The sequence below is a fragment of the Neolamprologus multifasciatus genome, chromosome 11 (assembly GCF_963576455.1).
Source record: "Neolamprologus multifasciatus chromosome 11, fNeoMul1.2, whole genome shotgun sequence".
Classification (NCBI taxonomy): Eukaryota; Metazoa; Chordata; class Actinopteri; order Cichliformes; family Cichlidae; genus Neolamprologus; species Neolamprologus multifasciatus.
The window spans coordinates 5,416,362-5,437,590 of NC_140449.1; the positions used below are offsets into that span (position 1 = coordinate 5,416,362).

Below are 21,229 nucleotides of genomic sequence, written 5' to 3' on the forward strand. Positions count from 1 at the left end.
CCCATGTGTTTTCGCTCCCTGAATAATTATGTTATGCATTGTTATGCAGGCCAGTAACAGCCAAACCGGTCTTCACGTTTTCCATCCCATTCTTGTGAACATGACATGGTGTCAAAGATACTTTGAGGGAAATTTCTTCAAATTTAGCATGAAACATCAGAGTCACTGTAAACCCACAAAGTGCAGCTTTGGTCATAAAACAAGATTAATGTAGTAATTATTCACACAAATATTTAGTAGGATAAAATGAGGAAACGCTGATATTTCTTAGAAGGTGAAAAGTCAATGTGAATTTAATTCAATTCAGTTTTATTTATACGGCACCAAATCACAACAGCAGTTGCCCCAAGGTGCTTTATATTGTAAGGCAGACCCTACAATAATGCATACAGAGAAAAAAACAACAATTATATGACCCCCTATGAACAAGCACTTTGGCAACAGTGGGAAGGAAAAACTCCCTTTTAACAGAAAGAAACCTCCAGGAGAACCAGGCTCAGGGAGGGGCGGGGCCATCTGCTGCGACCGGTTAGGGTTAGGTTAGAAAAAAAGGAAGACAGAATAAAAGACATGGCTGTGGAAGAGAGCCACAGATTAATAACAAGTGTGATTCATTGCTGCGAGGTCATAGTGAGTGAGAAAGGTGAATGAAGAAGAAACACTCAGTGCATCATGGGAATCCCCCAGCAGCTCACACCTATTGCAGCATAACTAAGGAAGGATTCAGGGTCACCTGATCCAGCCCTAACTAAATAAAAGGAAAGTTTTTAGCCTAATCTTGAAAGTAGAGATAGTGTCTGTCTCCTGAATTCAAACTGGAAGCTGGTTCCACAGGAGAGGGGCCTGAAAACTGAAGGCTCTCCCTCCCATTCTACTTTTAAATACTCTAGGAACAACAAGTAGGCCTGCAGTACGAGAGCGAAGTGCTCTAATAGGGTGATATGGTACTACAAGGTCATTAAGGTAAGATGGGGCCTGATTATTTAAGACCTTGTATGTGAGGAGCAGGATTTTGAATTCAATTCTGGATTTAACAGGAAGCCAATGAAGGGAAGCCAGTATAGGAGAAATCTGCTCTCTCTTTCTAGTCCCTGTCAGGACTCTTGCCGCAGCATTTTGGATCAACTGAAGGCTTTTCAGGGAGTTTTGAGGACATCCTGACAATAATGAATTGCAGTCGTCCAGCCTGGAAGTAATAAATGCATGAACTAGTTTTTCAGCGTCACTCTGAGACAGGATATTTCTAACTTTAGAGATGTTGCACAAATGGAAGAAAGTAGTCCTACATATTTGTTTAATTTGTGCATTGAAGAGCATATCCTGGTCAAAAATGACTCCAAGTTTCCTCGCAGTGTTACTGGAGGCCAAGGTAATGCCATCCAGAGTAAGAATCTGGTTACATCACTATGTGTGATGCATTTACTGTATGAGTCTGGAAAAGGCATGGATGTGATAATAAATAATTATTCTATTATCTGTGGTTTTAGTGGCTTTGGTTGCATTTGTTTATGGATATTTTTCACACACCACCACCAGCATGTCATAAATTCTGCATATATGTGTGATTGATTAGATAAAAATGTATTTATTTGTGAAAAGAAGCCAGCTAAGATATTTTATTTCAAGTTCGCTGGGGTATTTCTCTGATGTTGACTTAAAGACCCTGCTGCCAGCTGCTGCTTCCATTATGAACTTCTGCAGAGTCACAAAGGATTTTAGGTCACTGGCATCTACAAAGATATGCTCACTTAGCGAGATAAACATGAATGCATGCTGTGGCTGTTAAGTCATTGTGTGGGGCCTCTGCTGACCAGCTGCTGTGTTCTGGTAAAACATTAACACATCTTTGTTGGATTATGTGAGCACTCTTAGTGCAAGCTAGCGGATTAATGAGCCATTCACAAATTGATGAGTGAAATCAGTTTTGGGACTTTAATAAAAAAGACAAACAGCGTGTCACTCTCACATATAAAAACTGTGGCATAAAAATAAATCAAGAGGAAATCAGGTAGCAGGTAAACAAACATACATCTCTGCCCCTGTCGTTACATCACTTCCCTGCCTTACTTACATTTAAATAGATTAAATAAATTTATTGTAAACAACAAAAGGAAGTGAAAACTGAAAGGTGGAGGGGGCTGCATAATGGTGGTGGTAAAACCGGCCCTGCTCTCAACAAGCCTGCCCCTGATGTGCAAAGCTGGAGAGTCATCACAAGTCCTTTCCCAGATTGTTGATCTCATCCAGGACAAAGTCCATGTCCTGCCTGCTGACCTGAGGACTGATGATGATCATCCTGAAGAAGTTGGCCTTTTCTCCGTGGGGCTGGTAGCCCACCATCATGCTGCCCTTCTTCATCATGCGCTCTTTGATCACAGGTGCCACCTGCAGGAGGAGGGAGGAAACACTGCAATGACTGGCACAAAACACACTGCGGAGGATTTGGTCACCGTCAAATTTTAGAATGTCACTTTTAGGTGGTTAACGACTTACTTTGTGGAGCTTTTGCCAGAGCTCAGGGCCATCTGGAAGGTTTCGCAAGCTGGGTGGAATGTACCAGAAGCAAATATTTGCATATTCAGGCTGTAAAGAAAATACAAAATTGAGATGTATGCACTTCTATAAATAAATAAAAACATGAATGAAATGCTTCTTTTCATAGTTCGTAATGACATGAAATTTAGTGGTTTAGTGTGAATTAACTTACTTCCATCAGCAGATGGAATCCTTCTCTTTTCTTGACCTCTTCTGCCAGATATCTGTGATGAAGAAGATTTAGCTTCAGATCACAGCACAGATTTATATCATCATTTCCACTGCTAAACATACAAACATACAATGATTCCACATTTTTGCTTATTACTGAGGTCCTTCACAGAAATGGCCACTAGAGTGCACTGTGCACCAGCTTAGTCCCCACAGTCGTGCACATAGTTTCATATTGTCAGTTAAAGTTAGAGCAGTTAGTTCACTGCAGTCCTCAGTCTCTGTGCATGAAGCACTGCTGCGTCTATTCTTCTGTCATTTATGCTGCAAAGCCTGTATTCCATTAATGAGCAATACTTCTGTAGTGTGAAGGACCACTACATCAATTTTTGGTTCCTATTTCTGTGATGAGCTGATTTAGTAAACGTTGCCATGCGCTCACTGTGATATTTATCTGCAGCCCATGGTTCCTCAGACTGACCTTGCCATGGCGAGGGCTCTGTCCACCCTCTGCTCCAGCTCCCTGCTTCCCAAAGCCTTCCACATGAGCCAGATTTTGAAAGCATCCGGCTTCCTGCTGCACTGCACCGACTTGTCCCCCGTGTCGTAGCTGACATCGTAGAACTTGTCCTGCTGGAAGAGATAAGAGGCCCGTGCAGAGTGGCAGCGCTGCAGGAGACTCTGAGGGAGCAGAAGGACACAGATGAGTTATATAGAGTGATTTTATATTTTAACAGGAGGTAATAGACTCTGGTATATCAGTCGGAGAACTTTTTTTTATTTATGTCAGCACAACAAACACAGGAAACCCGGACTTGTAGTCTGCACAAGACTAGATAATGATGGATATTTCTCACTGTACTGAATGTTACCTTTTACTCTGTTTAAAGTTGTTTTCCTTCAGTGATTCTTAATCAGTTTGGAAAAAGTGTAAGCCTACACATGTTGATAGCATAATGCAACTAGGCCTTTATGCGAGCATTTAGCATTATATATAAATCCAAAATGTGGAACTACAAGAGAACTAGTCTGCAGTGAACTGTACTGATCCACCCCAGGCCCAAAGCTCTGCTGAATGACTGTGCTGAAGCACATAGCTGTCTAATGCTCCACTGTTTATATAGACAGATAGACTGGTGATCTGTCCTAGCCTCAACTTGTTAATTAAGCGCATGTGGCTGGTCATATTTCTCTGATGTACATTCATATTCCAGTCATGTCTGCTGAGTTGTGTGAGCTGGACTGTAACAGTTATTGTCTAGAATGGTAAACTCTACATTTCCAGTTTGAATTTCTGTTAACAGAAAGAGCACAAGAGCCGAGTGAGAGATTAACGATGGTGTGAATTTGGTGTGAATTTGCAGGCCTTGAGAGAAGTGAGTGGGAGCCAAAGCTAACATTCAACTGACCTTTTGTGTTTGACTATAACTTTTATGTAGTTTAAAGTTTTCTTTCTAACTTGTGTAGCTAACACACAAGTAGGGACAAGCTTGTTATAATTTATAACTTTTTTCCTGTCAAAGATTTAGCCTGACTATATGGAGCCATAAAGAGGCTGAAAATGTAAGAAGTCACAGTTTAAAGTGGTAAAACAGTTTTTACCACCAAGCCATACGACACCTCAACCACAACACTTAAACACACACAGCACTCAGAAGCTACCCTGCAGCTTCACAAGTACTCTGTTTAATCTGCACTGGTCACTTCACTTTATTGTTATTGATATTTATATTTAAAAGTGCAATACTGTAATTTTCTGCTGCTCATTCCTGTGCAATATCCCATCTGCCGCCCCCCCGCCCATATTTGTTTTCAAGAAAATCTTGAAAAGAAATATGACGGGGCCCGTCATATTTCTTTTCAAGATTTTCTTATTTAATCACTAGTGTACATATATTTATATTTATAGATACATATATACAGTGTTGGGAAGGTTACTTTTAAAATGTATTCCATTACAGAATACATGCCCCAAAATGTATTCTGTAACGTATTCCGTTACGTTACTCAATGAGAGTAACGTATTCTGAATACTTTGGATTACTTAATATATTATCATGCTGTTTACAACTACATGAATGTACTATTGCTGTGATTTATTACTGTTACTGAAGGTCCGCGGCTCCGAACCTAGTAAAGGGACCTCTGACTAATATGGTGGGTTCTGTGTCGGCTTGTAGCCGAAAACTAGCTTTACTTTGTTGTCTGGGTCAACTTTGTTAGCCAGAGACAGAGAGAGGCGTTGAAAGGCTGCTCCAACGGAACTTATTGTTTTTGGAGGAAAACACGAACACAGTGTACAGTCGAGTCTTAATAGCTTACTTACTGGGCTCGTCAGGCACTCTTCTTGGCTGCAGTGATTATTATTATATTTACATGCTTCCAGCTCCCGTTTTTGCTCGATGACAGCTCATACTTTTCCTTTTTCTCCCTCCCTCGCTCACAGACACATAACGTGTATGGCAGTCCATTCTCCCTGCAGCACGGACTACACTGCCTATGATGCTACATTCTTTAGAGCTATACCTGTAGCATTCTGCCTATTAGCTTAGCACAACAACAACAAAAAGTCCTCTCTCACCCAGGAAACACGCAGAGAGAGCGTCACCCTGTAACCATGGCAACCGTAACGCTGCCACCTGGAACAACAGAACCCAAACAGTCCTGACCCGCGACAATATGAAACAGGGAAGTACCGCCGTGTAATCCATTTATTTCAACAAAGTAACTGTATTCTAAATACCACCTTTTTAAACGGTAACTGTAACGGAATACAGTTACTCATATTTTGTATTTTAAATACGTAACGGCGGTACATGTATTCCGTTACTCCCCAACACTGCATATATATTTAGTCATCTTTTCTCTTTTACCATGTCTCTCTAATATTTTGCTTCTTACTATTTTTCTATTTTTTTTAATTTAATTTTATTTTTTTTATTATATTTTCTCCTACTGTATAATGCTGCTGAGTGACTGCTGCTCGTCAAACACATTTCATTGCAATGTTGACCCTGTGCTAACTTGCATATGACAAATAAAACTGAAAACTGAACACATGTGCTTTTTCTGGACCACAGATGAGGAGTCTGTTGATGAGGATTATACATGCTTACCGTTTTGTCTCTGACCATGAAAGCCGAGCACTGCAGACATGCCATCAGCATCTTATGAGGGTTCCAGGCAACAGAGTCGGCTCTGATCAAAAGCACAAAGCAGGAGGAGAGGTTACAACAGGAAACGATCAGCATTTCACTTTACTAAGAGGCAATGATGCCTTCATCCGTACAGCTGCCTGTTTACCTGTGGATGCCCTTTAACAGGTGTTCATGCTTGCTGGACACCAGAGCTGCTCCTCCCCAACATGCCTGAGGAAAAAAGAGAATATTATAATAAGAAGAGCTGATTGCCAGACATGGTTACAGGAAATAAATAAATTGATTAATTAATCATAGGGCTCACATCCACATGCAGCCACAGGTTGTGCTTCTCACAGATGTCGGCGATTACATCGATGGGATCAAACGCTCCGAGCACTGTGGTTCCTGCGGTGGCGTTTACCATGAAGGGAACTGCACCCTGAACACATGCACAGGACATTTTGTTCAATAATTCTGCAACTTTAATTAAAGCCCATCACAACAGCCAGCGACTGCTCGCTCACCTCACTTTTGGCAGACAATATTTGCTCCTCCAGAGCAGAAGGAATCATCTTCCCTCTGAAAAACACACACAGCAACTCATCATTCAGTCAGCTTAATAACTCATTTTTACCCCAGCAGACTAAGTGTCATTTTCACTGAAACACAATGAGGTATTCCCACACCAACTCTGGACCGTGCAATGCCAGGTCCCTCTGTAGGTGTAAACAGACGGGCGTGTGCGAGTGGCTCTTTACCTCTCATCAGATGGTATCGCGTAAACATTCTTTGTGCCAATCCCCAGCAAAGCCGCTGCTTTGGAAATGGAGTAATGACACTGAAAGAGATAAAGGAAGAATTATGCAACAATTACGGTCATACAAAGCAGATCTAATTTCACCGCGCGACCCGTTGTTCAAAGAATCTGGTAGATTTGCAAGGCGAGCATCCCCTCAAGAGATGCAAGATTTGTCTGCTTAATCAAGCAAGTAAAACATTCATGCCAACATTCATTTGTGTTAAATAGGCCAGAAAAGAATGTTTTGCTTATTAAGAGGGTTAGACAAAGGACAGAGAAGAGCTTCTTCTGAGACAAGTTATATTTAGGATTTACTTTTAGGAAGTAAGAAAATGTGGCCCAAAAAAAAAAATCTGTCAAAGAATTTTTTATGTAAGGACTTTTTAGAAAACGTACCTCCTGTGATGTGAACATGACCAAGCGTGGAGCTGCAGAGAGGCCGTTCTCCTTTATGTCAGGGCAGCAACGGTACCTGGCCAAGTTCACAGCATACATGTTGGACATTGAACCGCCTGGAAGGAAAAAACATGGGAGATGTTTATTTTTTTAAGAAAAAGATATTAACATTCTACTGTGTGTCCAAAAAGGTTGTGACAAAGTGCAATGATGCACAAATCAAAGCTTTTATTTTACTGAAATGTGGTGCACACAGTTCAAAACACATAATCTGTGAAGGTGTGGAAGCTTTTGTGTGCACGGCATGGGCAACCTTAACAATTGTAGAGGCTGCGTAATCAGGGATGATCTGATATCTTCGTGTTGGTGTTGTTCCCAGATCATCATGAAAATGTTGTTCCAGGTTCAACATTGCAAGTGACCAATCACATTATTGTGACATTATTCTTTTGCGCACCAACCCATTCGTGCATTTATGAAATTCCAATGTTGCAAGGACAATATCAATTCTGCTTAGCGTTTATTAAAGGGTTAGGGTTAGGGTCCATTGATCGGCGGACAAAGGCGGTTTCTCGCAGCTTAAGTACAGTTTTGTGTTTTACGCCGGTTTTTCCCAAAGTCGCAAAAGTATGACATCACAACATTCTGATTGGTCACTTGCAATGTTGATCCTGGAACAACCTTTAGTATGATGATCTGGGAACAACACCAACACGAGGATATCAGATCGTGCCGTAATCAGAGACATATACTACCACCAAGATTATCCTTATTTCTCAAAGAACCGTAATATAACACAACTGATTGACTCATTACAAGAAGTTGCTAAACTGGCTTTTCTGTAATACGAACCTGTCACAATCACTGGATGCATTATCATGCAGCTTTTAAGCTGTTGAGCAGTTAAATTCCTGTATCAGCCAGTATAGTATAAGCATTTGGTTTTCATCACTACAATAATTGGCTATCTTCTAAAAAATGTGCAAGGTGTTGTTAAAAGAAGAGGTGATGTCATAGACTCATTTTTTTTTTATCAGTTTCATGACTTGATATGTTGACGTTAGGGATGCACCGATACCGATACTGGTATCGGGTATCGGGGCCGATACTGTAAAATGTGTGTGTACTCATACTCATAAAAGTTAACCGATACCATGAACCGATACTAACTTATTTCATTAATCAGAGGGTGGCATGTCATTTCTGTTGTAGTTTTTTAGATTGGCCACTAGGGGGACATTTCACGCTAAACAGGCACAGGGTTAGGCGAGTGAGACTGGCGGCTCCAGATAAAAAAGAGAAACTGCTGTAGCTAGGCTAAGCAAAATGTCAGCAGTGTGGACCGGAACAGCCAACTTTAACTCAGGTTTTGGAAAAGCGATGAAAAATGTCAAGAGAAAATCCACGGGCAGTTAAAATAACAGAGGCTCTGACTCATTTTATCGCTCTGAATGACCAGCCAATGCCGGCCGTGGAAAACATAGGATTGCACCGTCTTCTCAGCATACTCGAGCCGCGATAGGAAATTCCCAACCGCCCATTATTATTCTGAAAGCTCGAGACAGTGCCAATAGTTCAGTGGTATTTTGTTAAACTACAATGTGGAGACTCTGCAATAATTTAACAGAAGTGCTTATTTTTCACTCGAAATTTTTTTGTGGTAATTTTTATTAAGATATTATTTTTTATCGGCAGAGAATAAAATAAAACCTGTGTTCCAATTCATTGCATTTGTGTGTGTGTGTGTGTGTGGTAGAAGTATCGTTTTTTGTACTCTGTATCGGCAAGTACTCATATCCAAGTATCGGTATCGTATCGGTTTGTAAAAATTGGTATCGTTGCATCCCTAGTTGACGTTCTTTCTCCAACTCTGGTATACCTGCTGTTATTATCTGTCAGCGATTATACCTGCATTGAAGATTCCATCTCCGCCATCCTTCCAGCCAATCAGCTCCATCATCTTCTTCAACACAGCCTCCTCCACCAGCGTGAAGACTGGAGCCACCTCGTATGTGTACCTGATTAAAAACCAAACATTTACCAAATCTTACAACACTACTGAATATTGATGGATCCTGTAAGATTTCTCTACAAAGTATTTAGCTGTAAATAAGTGCAGTACTCACAGACTGGGCTTGAGGGCCTCAATAATGAAGCTTGCCACCATAGAGTAGGGCTCCATCCCAGCATACAGTTGGTTGAAGAAACGAGGATGAGCTAAAAAATATTAAAAGCTGAATCAGGTAAGACTCAGGTGAGGGCTAATCAAACATCCTGAAGTAAGTAAATAAAATACATCAAAGTGTCTTTTCTTCATTCAGAATTTACATCTTCAAGAGTTCAACACAACTCTGTATCTTTTATAAGTTGACTCAAAAATGGAATAACAGTATAAAGAGACACAAAGGGAGTTTAAAAAAAATTACAAAAAAGGGAGTTGTAAAGAGACTAAAGAAAAAGCAAAATTACAACAAAGACAAGCAAAGAAACTACAAAAAAATCCAGTGAAATACAAAACCTCAGCCAACACAAAACAGCTACAGAGACAAACTCCAGCAGACTGATGTCAGAAATATAAAAGAAAAGAGGTGTCAACAGTTAAAGAGGTGCTAAATTACATCAAAGGCATGAGGGACCACTAAACGACATATAGCTTCTTATGCCTGAGGCGTAACATCCCGACGAATTGTCATGACCCACGGCGTTCCTGAGGAGCGTGAAAGGTGAACTTCCACGTTCTTATGCTACGCGCAGGGATGACATCAGTAGAATTATGGTCTCCCAGTAATACACGTTCCAGCCATGTATTCCAGCCCTAACTCTATCCCTAACCCTACCCATAACCTTTTCCCTAACTTTAACCAGCACTTTAATGACGTTAAATAGTGTTTTCCAAAGCGATTTAAGTAAAATGAACGAACATGTGTAGATTGATTTCAAACAGCACTCACGTTTCCTTATTTTTCCGATCTCGTCATTTAGGGACGTGTCGGGTGCCCAGAGGTGTAATATGTTGACGATTTGTCACCTAGCATCAAATATTACGCTTTGGGAGTGAGAACGTGTTGTTTGTGCCCGTTTATGCCCAGGGGCCATTATCTCCTGATCTACCCATAGTTCTGATGATTGTCTGCAGGGTATTTGGTATCTACATCTGGTAGCCTGGGTTCATTAAATGTCCCTCCACATCACTGCTACAGAAACACCAGAATAGCCCAGGAAGCCACTTTCCTAAAGTGGTGTCTCTGTGCTCGGATCTCAGTTCATTACATTTCAAACACTCACTAGTCTTGACGCTGTATCTGATGGCATCTGTGAAGCGCTGCAGGATCTCCGACTCTGACTCTCCCCCATCTCTCAGCTCGAGGTCCAGCAGCTCTTTCAGCTGCTCGGGAGAGCGCCACTCACAAACCTGATCAGCAGGAACAAACATGTCACTGTCGAAGTCAAACAGAGCAGAATTTGCTGTCGTATAGTTACATATCAATACATTCATTGTTTACCTTTTCTCTGACATCTGTGGCCTTTTTTATTGCATTTTCCACAATGATGGACAAGGACTGGTGAATGAAGTTCTCTGACGCGAGTACATTCAGAGTGGGTCCATTCAGAGGAATATTGTCAATGATGACTGGAGAACATTTCACCGGATGACCTGGATCTGCCGGGCTTTGGACATCACTGGTTTTCTCCTCTGAATAAAGACAAATTAAATCATATGAGTTCTGACATCAGTGGCTTTCTCAAAAACTAGATACATTTTGAAAAGCTCGTACAAATTACGTACAAACATGACAGAAGATAAAGATAAAGAAGCCTCTCCAAAGCTTTCCTCAAAGCTGGCTGAAGTAAAAGATTGTTTGGCAAGAAAGTGCTTAACGAATGATTTAATAATTCATCTTTTTCTTCCAATTTCCCATTTCTTTAATTCTTAGTGTGGAACACTTCCTCGTTCAGTTGACACAGACCTTCTTCTGTAATCTGGTTTGCTGTAAGATTTTTTCTGTCTTAAAGCTGATTTCACTTCTGCACTTTACCTTCAACACTGACTTAGTTATAGTACTGAGAGAAATTTGGATAAGAGTGTTTTATCTTTCAAACACAGAAAAGAGGAGTCAGGTATCAGCCCACATTAAAACAGTATGACACCTTGGTATAACCATAGTAGCATAATTATAACATCAACATGGTGAATACACTAAAGGAAAGGTTAAACATTTTTATTTTTACATTTCTAAATTCCAGTTAGAGTTCAATGCCCATTGCTCTGCAGGGTAGTGAAGTATGGGGTCCACCCAGTCATCACAACTATGGCTGTTGGGGTAAACACCCAACAGAAACTCTGCCGACAGACTTTACGCAAACACAGAAAAACACCAACAACTGCCGGTCAGCCTGAGTTAAGTGTTCACATTTTTTAGTCAAGTTTTAAATCCAGTTCTTAAACCATACCCCATTCCAAAGCCCAAAAAAGGTCCCAGAAAACAGTCACCTACGTCAGCTGGTGCTGAGACTGACCGCTTTCAAACACACCCTAAACAGTCACCCAACAACCCTGTTTCCCAACAACCCTGTTTCCCGACAACCCTGTTTCCTGACAACCCTGTTTCCCAACAACCCTGTTTCCCAACAACCCTGTTTCCTGACAACCCTGTTTCCCGACAACCCTGTTTCCCGACAACCCTGTTTCCCAACAACCCTGTTTCCCTGACACCAGTAGGAGACGAATCAAAGTAGCCTGTCTGGAACACGGCAAAGAGGAAACTAAAAGCCAAAACAGATCAGAACATTATCGCACCTCAAAGTGAGATTAGTAATTGGCAGAATATCTCTTAAGTATAGTGGTTATGACACAAATTAAAACTCATATATTTTCTTTTTTTCTCTCATTTGTCAGAATAAACAGTCCAGTATCAAAAAAAGTAACTTTCCTGGCACTTATATCATAGTTCAGGCGTTAAAGGGTTAACTATCAGAGACAGAAAGCACTGGCTTGATACTTTTACAATCTGTAATGCCAACAAAGAGCCAGAACTGTAATAGCTGGCCTCAGAGTACTCAAAGAGTCCAACACTACAGAGCACATTGAAGAAGCTGCCTGTAGCAACATGATATTTGACATGAAATTTCATTAAGGAAGACATTAGTTAAGCACGATTGCCTTTTGCACACCTATTTGAACCAAATAGCTGGATTCTCACCACTAACACAAAGCTACCACAACCCATTAACCCTGCTATGAGTTTTATACAGTAATTTCTGTACAAAATCACAGTCGGACAGTTAGGGTTCACTTATTATTATTAGAGTGCTTGGTGATTTAACACTCTTCCTGGTTGTGAAATTTAGCTCTGAATCTAAATAAAGAATAACTTCCTAAAGTCTTACCTTTGTGGTGTCCTTCCATGTTGCTCTCATACAGGTGTACTGTGATGCTGTGTAATTACCGCACCGTGCCTCGTATTTATATCATTCACTGCCACCTACTGACGCTGCGCCCACAGGTTGCGCCATGTCTGATGATTACTTCAGGTAAGTTTCCATTAAGACTCCACAGGTCTGTATTCAGAGAGAAAAATTCCACCAATTCGTTTTCTCCAAGTGCTCGAGGAAGCTTGCAAAACCTGCAACATCCGCAGAACGTGTCCTAACATTTCCAGCTGTTTTATGCTTTTATTTTTGTTATTCATGCTCCACAGTCCAGAGGTTAGGGGCATTTTCCTGTTGGAGCATCTGACCAGCATCCACTGGAGTCGGCCACTGTTTCTAAAAGTGGGCTAGTACCCACTGCTTTATTAGTCCACGTTGATAAAGCAGAGTATAGAGCAGGGACTCTACTCCAGCTGTTCTAGCACTGGAGAAGCCTCTTCCTTCTTTTCAAGCTCTTATGACTCAACTGGATGACTGAGAACTTACACGGCAATAAGAGATTTTTGACATGCATTTAGCATATTTAAGCATAATGGAAGGATTTACTCTACTGTATTTTTAGTTTATTTTTACTTCTTTTTTTTAATCGTTTACACGTTCAGCTCTATCGGATGAATACATCAGTAGGAGTGTTGAAGTAATATCGTGACTTGAGCTGAGTCAGTTTGTACAGTTTGTCCACTGGAGTCAAATTTCTGTTTTGTAATTGTCTTCTCAGCAGCCTCAGGTTACATGACTCACTTCTCGAATGTATATGGAGATTTTCATGCTGTGGAAAAATCTACTGTGCAAAATCCAGGACAATTAAAAGCAATTCCTTCAAATGTCAGCACAAAAGACAGCGTTATGTAATGAAAGTGTAACTAACATGCAAATCAGTTGTTTAAACCATGTCCATAATTTACTTCTTAACCATAAATTATGTGACAGATTGTGCATTGTTGTTTACAGGAATATGCTGATTGTCACATGCTATCTCAAATGTTATGGTTTCTTAGGGTGTTTTGACAGAGCAGTAAAACATTTGTCTGTCAAAAAGGAGAACATGTGTTCTACACAAAGCAATCAAAAGATTCTTATCAGAAGCGTTATTAATCCACCCAGTTTTACAGGAATCACACCTGATTCATTACAATTGACTTGAATTATGTCACCTCACGAGTCCCATTCTTTCGAAACTGGAGGGTTTAAGCAAAGCTGCCCATCCATGAATTCTCTTTTTTCAGTGTCTTTTTATTGCATAAGCAACATTTGCATTTTTTCCAGCTGCAGTGGGTGGGTGGGACCATCACTGTACAGTGCCCAGGCATAATGCGCTGGACAGAAAGGAGGCTTCCATATTTACACATCTTAGATTGAGGCCTAGCAGAGTATCTGACCATTACCTTACTTTACAAAATGATACACAAACACACATTTTCCCCAAAAACATCACATCATATGGAAATTTCTCCTTTTTTTTACCACACAGATTGAAATGTGAAAACAGAAGAACAGTAGATTTAAAGAAAGTCATCTGCTAGTTTCTAAAACTCTGTTTATTTAGAATGTGGCTAAAATGGTGATTTGCCAGTTACTTGGTGCATGTTAAAAGCTTATGAAATAATGAAAGTTGTTGCAAAATTTAGATGCTGCTTCCTCCAAAATGTGGTCACATCTAGATTTAAATTAAGATCAGGGAAACAATGAAAAAAAGCACCAATCAGATGATCAGAGAGGCCGACTGCTACAGCGAGAGTCAACAGTTCACCTATGATGCACGCTAATATGATTTTAAATGACTTACTTATCTGGATGCTGAGAGGCAAGACAACAGTGAACAGAGGTGTTATTAGGATCTTGATATGCTCAGTGTTGGGGAGTAACGGAATACATGTACCGCCGTTACGTATTTAAAATACAAAATATGAGTAACTGTATTCCGTTACAGTTACCGTTTAAAAAGGTGGTATTTAGAATACAGTTACTTTGTTGAAATAAATGGATTACACGGCGGTACTTCCCTGTTTCATATTGTGGCGGGTCAGGCCTGTTTGGGTTTTGTTTGACAGCTACGTTCTGTTGTTCCAGGTGGCAGCGTTACGGTTGCCATGGTTACAGGGTGAAGCTCTCTCTCTGCGTGTTTTCTGGGTGAGAGAGGCCTTTTTGTTGTTGTTGTGCTAAGCTAATAAACAAAAACAATAAGTTCCGTTGGAGCAGCCTTTCAACACCTCTCTCTGACTCTCGCTAACAAAGTTGACCCAGACAACAAAGTAAAGCTAGTTTTCGGCTACGAGCCCGACACAGAACCCACCGTATTAGCCAGAGGTCCCTTACGGTTCGGAGCCGGGGACCTTCAGTAACAGTAATAAATCACAGCAATAGTACATTCACGTAGTTGTAAACAGCATGATAATATATTAAGTAATCCAAAGTATTCAGAATACGTTACTCTCGTTGAGTAACGTAACGGAATACGTTACAGAATACATTTTGGGGCATGTATTCTGTAATCTGTAATGGAATACATTTTAAAAGTAACCTTCCCAACACTGGATATGCTGATAGATTTTTTCCTGATAGTGGCAACAATTTTAGGCTCTTCAGAGTGAAATAAAATTTCACAGCATGAAATTATAACAAACATTTTTTTTAAAAAAGGATCCAAGTTAAATGTAACTGAACGAGAGTCGTCGCAATAGCATCAGGAAACACTCTCTTTCGCTGGTTTGTCACTCAGGTTAGTTTTGCAGCTTATTTTTCACCCACCTGCTTGTCGGCACCTCATCTGCACTGGCTCCACCCCACAGTTGGAGACAGTTAGGTCTTTGTCAGTGGGTCTGTTCAGGAGAGTGACACCCTCGCACTGTATCAGTCGGCCTCTGATCATCTGATTGGTGCAGGTGTTTCCTGATCTTAATTTAAACACAGATGTGATAACATTTTGGAGGAAACAGCATCTAAATTTTGTAGCAGTATCTTTTAATAAGCACAAGGTCACCAAGAAACCATCAATATAGCCATATGCTAAATAAACAGAGTTCTTCTTTTAAATCAAATTTCTAATCTGCACTTGGTCTTACAGTTCTTCTGTTTTAACATTTAGATCTGGATGCTAAAAAAGAAAAAGAAAAATCCTTATTAGAGGTAAGAAGTACAAACCTACTGTTAAATCTAAATGGCAGCTAAACCAAAAAATTATTTTAGGTTTGTCTTTCCATAAATGCTCTACAAATCTTAAATCTGCTCATGTGTCTTGGCTACATTTCAGATACATTCTAATACATCACGTATTATTACTTATTTTTATTTTATCTATTTCTTTTGGATTTTATCCTTAAAGCTCTTTTTGTACCTGTGTATTTTTTAATTGCTGTTTTATGGTACAGCTTTACTCTTGCCATGAAAGTTTTTCAGGAATGATCTTGTCTGGAGAATCCTAAAGGCACAAATCAAACTTAGATCCCCGTCAAGTGGCTAAATTTGGTACTGCACTATATAGCTACACTGTATTAACCCTGTAAAGCATATCAATACCCCCCCCCCCCCACACACACACACTCTAAAACCTCCCATGAGCACTCATTTTAATATTCAATTAGTAAAAGACAAACAGGTAGTTTATTTTTCTTAATATGTTTCTTACTCATATTGAAATATATATTTATCTTTTGTCCCATACTGAGGAGTATAGTTTTGGTTATACTTAATTCTTTTAATGTTATCAGCACTTCCGCAGCTAGTGGAGTGCTGATTTTGGCTTGTTTTGCAGTCACGTGACCTGAGCACCCACTGTCATGAGCTCGTCTGTATATCCAAGTCAAATGTGAGGCCATCTGTCTGGCAGATAAAGCTTGCCCAGAACTGGGTCATGTAACACAACAATGAGCCCAATGATCCCACAGCAGCAAATCTAACAACAACTAAGCTCATTGTCTCTTAACTGATAATTTAAATACCTTAAACAAGCTCTCCTAACTTTCATTTATAAAGTCCATTCATAAGGACTTCTATCACTGGCAATGGCACTTATTTATTCAGGAATAGGACTGCCTGGGCGAGCGCTGTAGGATCCAGGTATCGCCTCATGCTGCCAGTAGTGACACTGACCCTAGCCAAATGCAGAAAGCATTCCTATTTTAAGGGTTGTCTCGTTGTTGGCCCTCTGGTTGACCTGTTGTTAATTTAATTAACACCAAAGCAGCTAAAACTGATTAACAGCCCCCTCTGCTACTTCACTGACCCCCATCAATATCCCACAGGTTTAACTGACCTGATGCTGAACTCTGATTAGAAAGTTTTCTATTAATTTTTTGGAGCAGTGTATAAAGTACAATTCAAATTTAGTAAAGCTCTTACTTCAGTAAAGTTTACTGAGTTCGCGTGACTTATCCACGCTCAAAATAAACAAATTAGGATAGATCATTAATAAAACATAACTTTTTAAACCACCTGTTCATGTCGTGTTTCAAAGAAAACAAAATAATACCATTTTACATGGTGAATAATTTAGTTAATGATTCATGTTCACCATAATTAATCTTGCATCCCAGTTTAATAAGAAACAGGACGTCACCATAGACAAAAAGTATTTCCTCTGTTTTATATTCATGTTTATTCTGAGTCGAGTTTCTGCCAGTTTGTCAATAGTTTGTAATATCATGCAACTGAAACCGTAAAAGCCTGATCACACCTTCACTTAACGGTACATCTTTAGCGCCTGAAACTGAACTAGAAAGGAGGGAAGCTGCTCACCACAAACTGCTTCCTGTGTTTCGATAGTAAGATTTTCACAGATTCTGCAGAGTGCAACTGCACAGCGCCCAAACGTGGCAAATGATCATTTGCTATCATTGGCTCATTAGTTGTAAAGGTCATTAGTTGTAAAGGTCACTCTCCATCACTTCATTAATTACCCTAATAGCTGTTAAAACATGTAATGTGGGATTAGTACAATGAATAATGGCATGCTCATTTAAGCATGTGATCGCTCGTTTCATATGAGAGACTATTCACAGTGTTCCTGCGAGCTCTAATACGCTAGATAATATTTTAGTACCTGGCTATCTTATGGTTATAGTGAAATGCAAAACTTAAAGATAGTGGAAGCAAGACGCAATTTAATGAACAAATGCTGAGGGTTAAAGCCTCCTCTTGCCTATAAGTTTATGAACCTGATGTATCTTTGGTATTTTTCCACATGCATTATATTCCAGATCACAAAACGTTCCCTACCCTCCATGATGTTTCAGACAAAGACACGAGTTTTGTAGTCTTGCCCCCTGTTCACCACCACAGTGAACTATTAATCAAACAATCAGCATGCGTTTGAAGTGCAGACTTCCAGCTTTAATTCAATAGGTTTTACCAAAACTTTAGCATGAAGAATTGCAGTCCTCAATTTTGAGAAGTTCAGCATCAATGGTAAAGACTAATATAAATTGGTATAAACTGGTAAAGACCAGTCTGATCAGTTTTGCAGCATTTGGCCGATGCTTCACAATTCCTCCTGTTGCTTCTATCAGCAGCCACATGCAGACACAGGTGCCCATGCTATAATGCTTCCTCCACCAGGTTAGACAGATGATGTGCATGCTTTGGATCATGAGCTGTGTCTCTCCTTCTCTTCCCATCATTCTGGTACAGGTTCATTTTGGTTCAAAGATTTTTTTTGTTTACACACCTGTGCAGCTCTTTTTTCTGGCAAAGTCTAAACTGACCCTCCCAGGCTTGGTGTAACCAGGGGTTTGCACCTTGTTATAAACCCTCTGTATTAACATTGACAAAGACAATGTTAATACTGCTTCCTCAAGAGTGTTCTTGACTTGGTTAGATGGTATGAAATTCATTCAACATCCACATTAATTGTCTTCTGTGGTCTTTTGAACCATTTGGTTCTGCTGAGCTGGTCAGTGCATTCATTCTTTTAAAGAATGTACCAGATTGTGAATTTGGCCACGTCTAAAGTTTTCTCTCTGATAGGTTTATTTGAGTCTTTCAGTCTAATTACAGCCTCTCTCATACACACAAACATCTCTTCTAGGTTTCACCTTTAAAATTACGATCATATTACAGTGAAAAGCTATAAAATATAAATGTAACACTTTAAATCAACATCAGATAAAATGTCCACTTCATTTGTCATTAAACAACAAGAGAGCAGTGCTCATCTGGCCATGAAACTGTCATTAATTTTAAACCTCTGGAACTGAGAGACGGTGTAGAAATGTGGCTGTAATTCTTAAATCATTGCATGTAAAACATTTTTGTCAACCCCTTGAATTAAAGCTGCAAGTCTGCACTCGCATATTGATTGTTTGATTTACAATCCACTGTGGTGGTGTACAGAGGCCAAACTACAAAGCTTGTGTCTTTGTCCCAAACATTATAGAGGGCATTATACACATTGAAGACACACTGCGTTGCACTCTCAGTCCACACGGCCTTTACAATCACTGGGCTAGAATTTTCTGCCTCATTACTCTGGTACATTTCACTCATGTTAATGCATTTGTATTGAATTCTGCAGAAGGCTCCATTTTAAATTCTGCAAAGCACAAATTTTAATCTCACAAATCCTTTACAGCAGAATGAACTCATACAAGGTACAAGTCAATATTAACATTTCTAGCTCATCTCTTCTATGGCTTATTTGCATGTGCACTATTTGCATGTGAAACTGATAAAAAAAAAGGGAAGTAATTTCTGTGAGAGACTTTATTATAAAAGATCTATTCTATTCTATGAACACAATCAGTGGCAAAGGGCAGGACTTATTGTCGTCAATGCAGACTAAGCTCCCATTGCAGTTGTGCAGAGGACAAATGCATCGTAACAGCCCATGCTCACAAAGCATCTGCAGATGCTTTCTTCAAGTCCAGTACTGGTTCTGGAGCCCAAGCCATGCACTGAGGTGAGCCCAACTATACCTAGCCAGTATCTCTCAATCTCAGAGGGGAAATGTTTCATGGTCTAATGGATAGCCTGAGCAGGCAGGGATCAGAAAATCTACAGGAAATCTCTCTTTTGAGAAAAGCAACGCTGTTGAGAACCAGACTGAGCAAATATGTTGATAACTGTTCAACACAAATACTATGATCAGCTGTCTTAAAGTAAGATTCGTTTAAATAAAACTGAAATGAACCCTCACCTCTCAAATGTTGTGCCATCCTTTCACAGTTCTCCAAATGAAATAAAGTCTCCACATTGTGAAAAACTAACAGAATTATCACTAATTTACATTTCAGATACCTGAATATAAAAGATACAATAAAACACAAATGCTCAGATCTGCTCAGGGTTAATTTGTGGAGGAACCTTGAAACAATGGCTAGACTGTCACAGGGAGACATGCTGCTCTCAGGGTTAAGTCTTTATTCTCTCTTCTGTAATTCTTCTTGAGATGGCCGACTCTGTTAAATGTGATGGTGAAACTCATTACAGGGTCCAAAGATGCCTTTTTGTTCAGGAAGATTCCCTTTGGCTCAGTAGATAAATTATCAAGCTTGAGGTCTTCTCAAAGCAGCGCAGCTCTTTCATCTCAGGACTATTGCTCTGCTTTTCTTTTTGTAAGGATTGGTTTTACAACAATCTCTTTATCTGTCAACTTGTATCCAAGACACACGGATTTAATGGTCTCAGATTCCCCAAACTGCTGCAGGGATCCAGCTTTGTTTTATAGGCCAGTGAAGATGTTTCCTGGTAGAGAAACAGCTATTGTAGATCTGTTGGCTCACTGCTCCACCAAGACACATGGCTTGTTTCAGAGTGGAGACAAGACTGAAGGAGAAATGTGAACAGAACTGAATATTGAGCCTCTCCCGCAGAATAATATAATACCACTGTGACTGGTTATTTATTCATTCATTTGTTACATTTGTTTTTGCAGGTAGCACAATGAAAAATGGTTTCTGTGGCTGTCATGAAGCCATTCTTCAATGGCTGGGAAACAAATAAAAAAGGCTGAGATGCACCAAATTATACAAGAACTGGACTGAAAAACAGTGGCAACAGATCTGATGGAGTAATGAATCCAAATATGATAGTTTTGGTTCAAGTCAATGTTGATATGTATGGCGAAGAGACAGTGAGTGTGTGTCTACAGCCATCTGTGAAACATGGTGGAGGTTCTGCCATGGTTTTGGGCTGTATTTTAAAACCATTGGAATTATAAACATACAAAGCACAGTCAGTCACAGTCCTCTATGCCTAAAACAAGGAGGAAATATTGTTAATCTCTCTCTTGGATTTTTGCTCATTTGGGCAACAGAATTTGAATAAACAAAATAAAGGCAAATAGAATCCACAAATAAATGTGGAGAAAGAAGTTCACTCCCATGCAGTATGGTTTTATACTTTCTCAGTATCACCCTAAAACTGTCAAAGTATTGATTTAAAACACTAACCTGATTTGATTTGTATTCATTTAAAAAAATGTGTTTATTTATGAGCACACATCACACCACCACCAGACTCGTTCATTTTTTCCCCTCATCCGGATCCAAATGTATTTTTGAGACCAATATCCAAGGTTGTTTATGAAAAACACGCTCTTGACACACATGCACATGCTTTGATTTAAATGGGCCGACTGTGAGTCTCCCAGCTTCAACTAAGTGCACTTTAATTAACCTCCCAACATTCAGCCCCCCACGCCTTGGTAGCTATTGACCCTATAGGTCATTAAGATGCTATAGAACCTGACTGCATGCTGAGGTGGCAATTCAGACATTTGAGTCATGTTACAGCACCTCATGAATGAATGAACATGGTGCAATAA

The 21,229-nt window shown here is 39.9% G+C and overlaps 1 protein-coding gene across 1 annotated transcript; it reads right to left on the reverse strand.

The window, feature by feature from the left end:
• Positions 1-292: 292 nt before the first annotated feature.
• On the reverse strand, positions 293-13,258 carry LOC146507666 (acidic amino acid decarboxylase GADL1-like). Its single transcript, XM_085178410.1, has 15 exons — positions 12,430-13,258; positions 10,545-10,735; positions 10,327-10,453; positions 9,168-9,258; positions 8,950-9,059; positions 7,042-7,157; positions 6,605-6,684; positions 6,371-6,425; positions 6,169-6,285; positions 6,010-6,074; positions 5,823-5,904; positions 3,188-3,387; positions 2,708-2,759; positions 2,494-2,583; positions 293-2,385 (listed from the first exon to the last, which is right to left on the reverse strand). Exons 1-15 carry the CDS (start codon positions 12,446-12,448, stop codon positions 2,212-2,214), a joined length of 1,569 nt encoding a protein of 522 aa, XP_085034536.1. The 5' UTR covers positions 12,449-13,258; the 3' UTR covers positions 293-2,211.
• Positions 13,259-21,229: the final 7,971 nt, after the last annotated feature.

What these genes read in the sequence shown, in the direction of transcription:
- LOC146507666 (XM_085178410.1), bottom strand. An exon ending in ACCTGTGGCTGCATGTGGAT is followed by an intron (nt 6,075 to 6,168) that starts GTGAGCCCTATG and finishes TTTTTTCCTCAG; the next exon opens with GCATGTTGGGGAGGAGCAGC. An exon ending in TCTGGCAAAAGCTCCACAAA is followed by an intron (nt 2,386 to 2,493) that starts GTAAGTCGTTAA and finishes CTCCTCCTGCAG; the next exon opens with GTGGCACCTGTGATCAAAGA.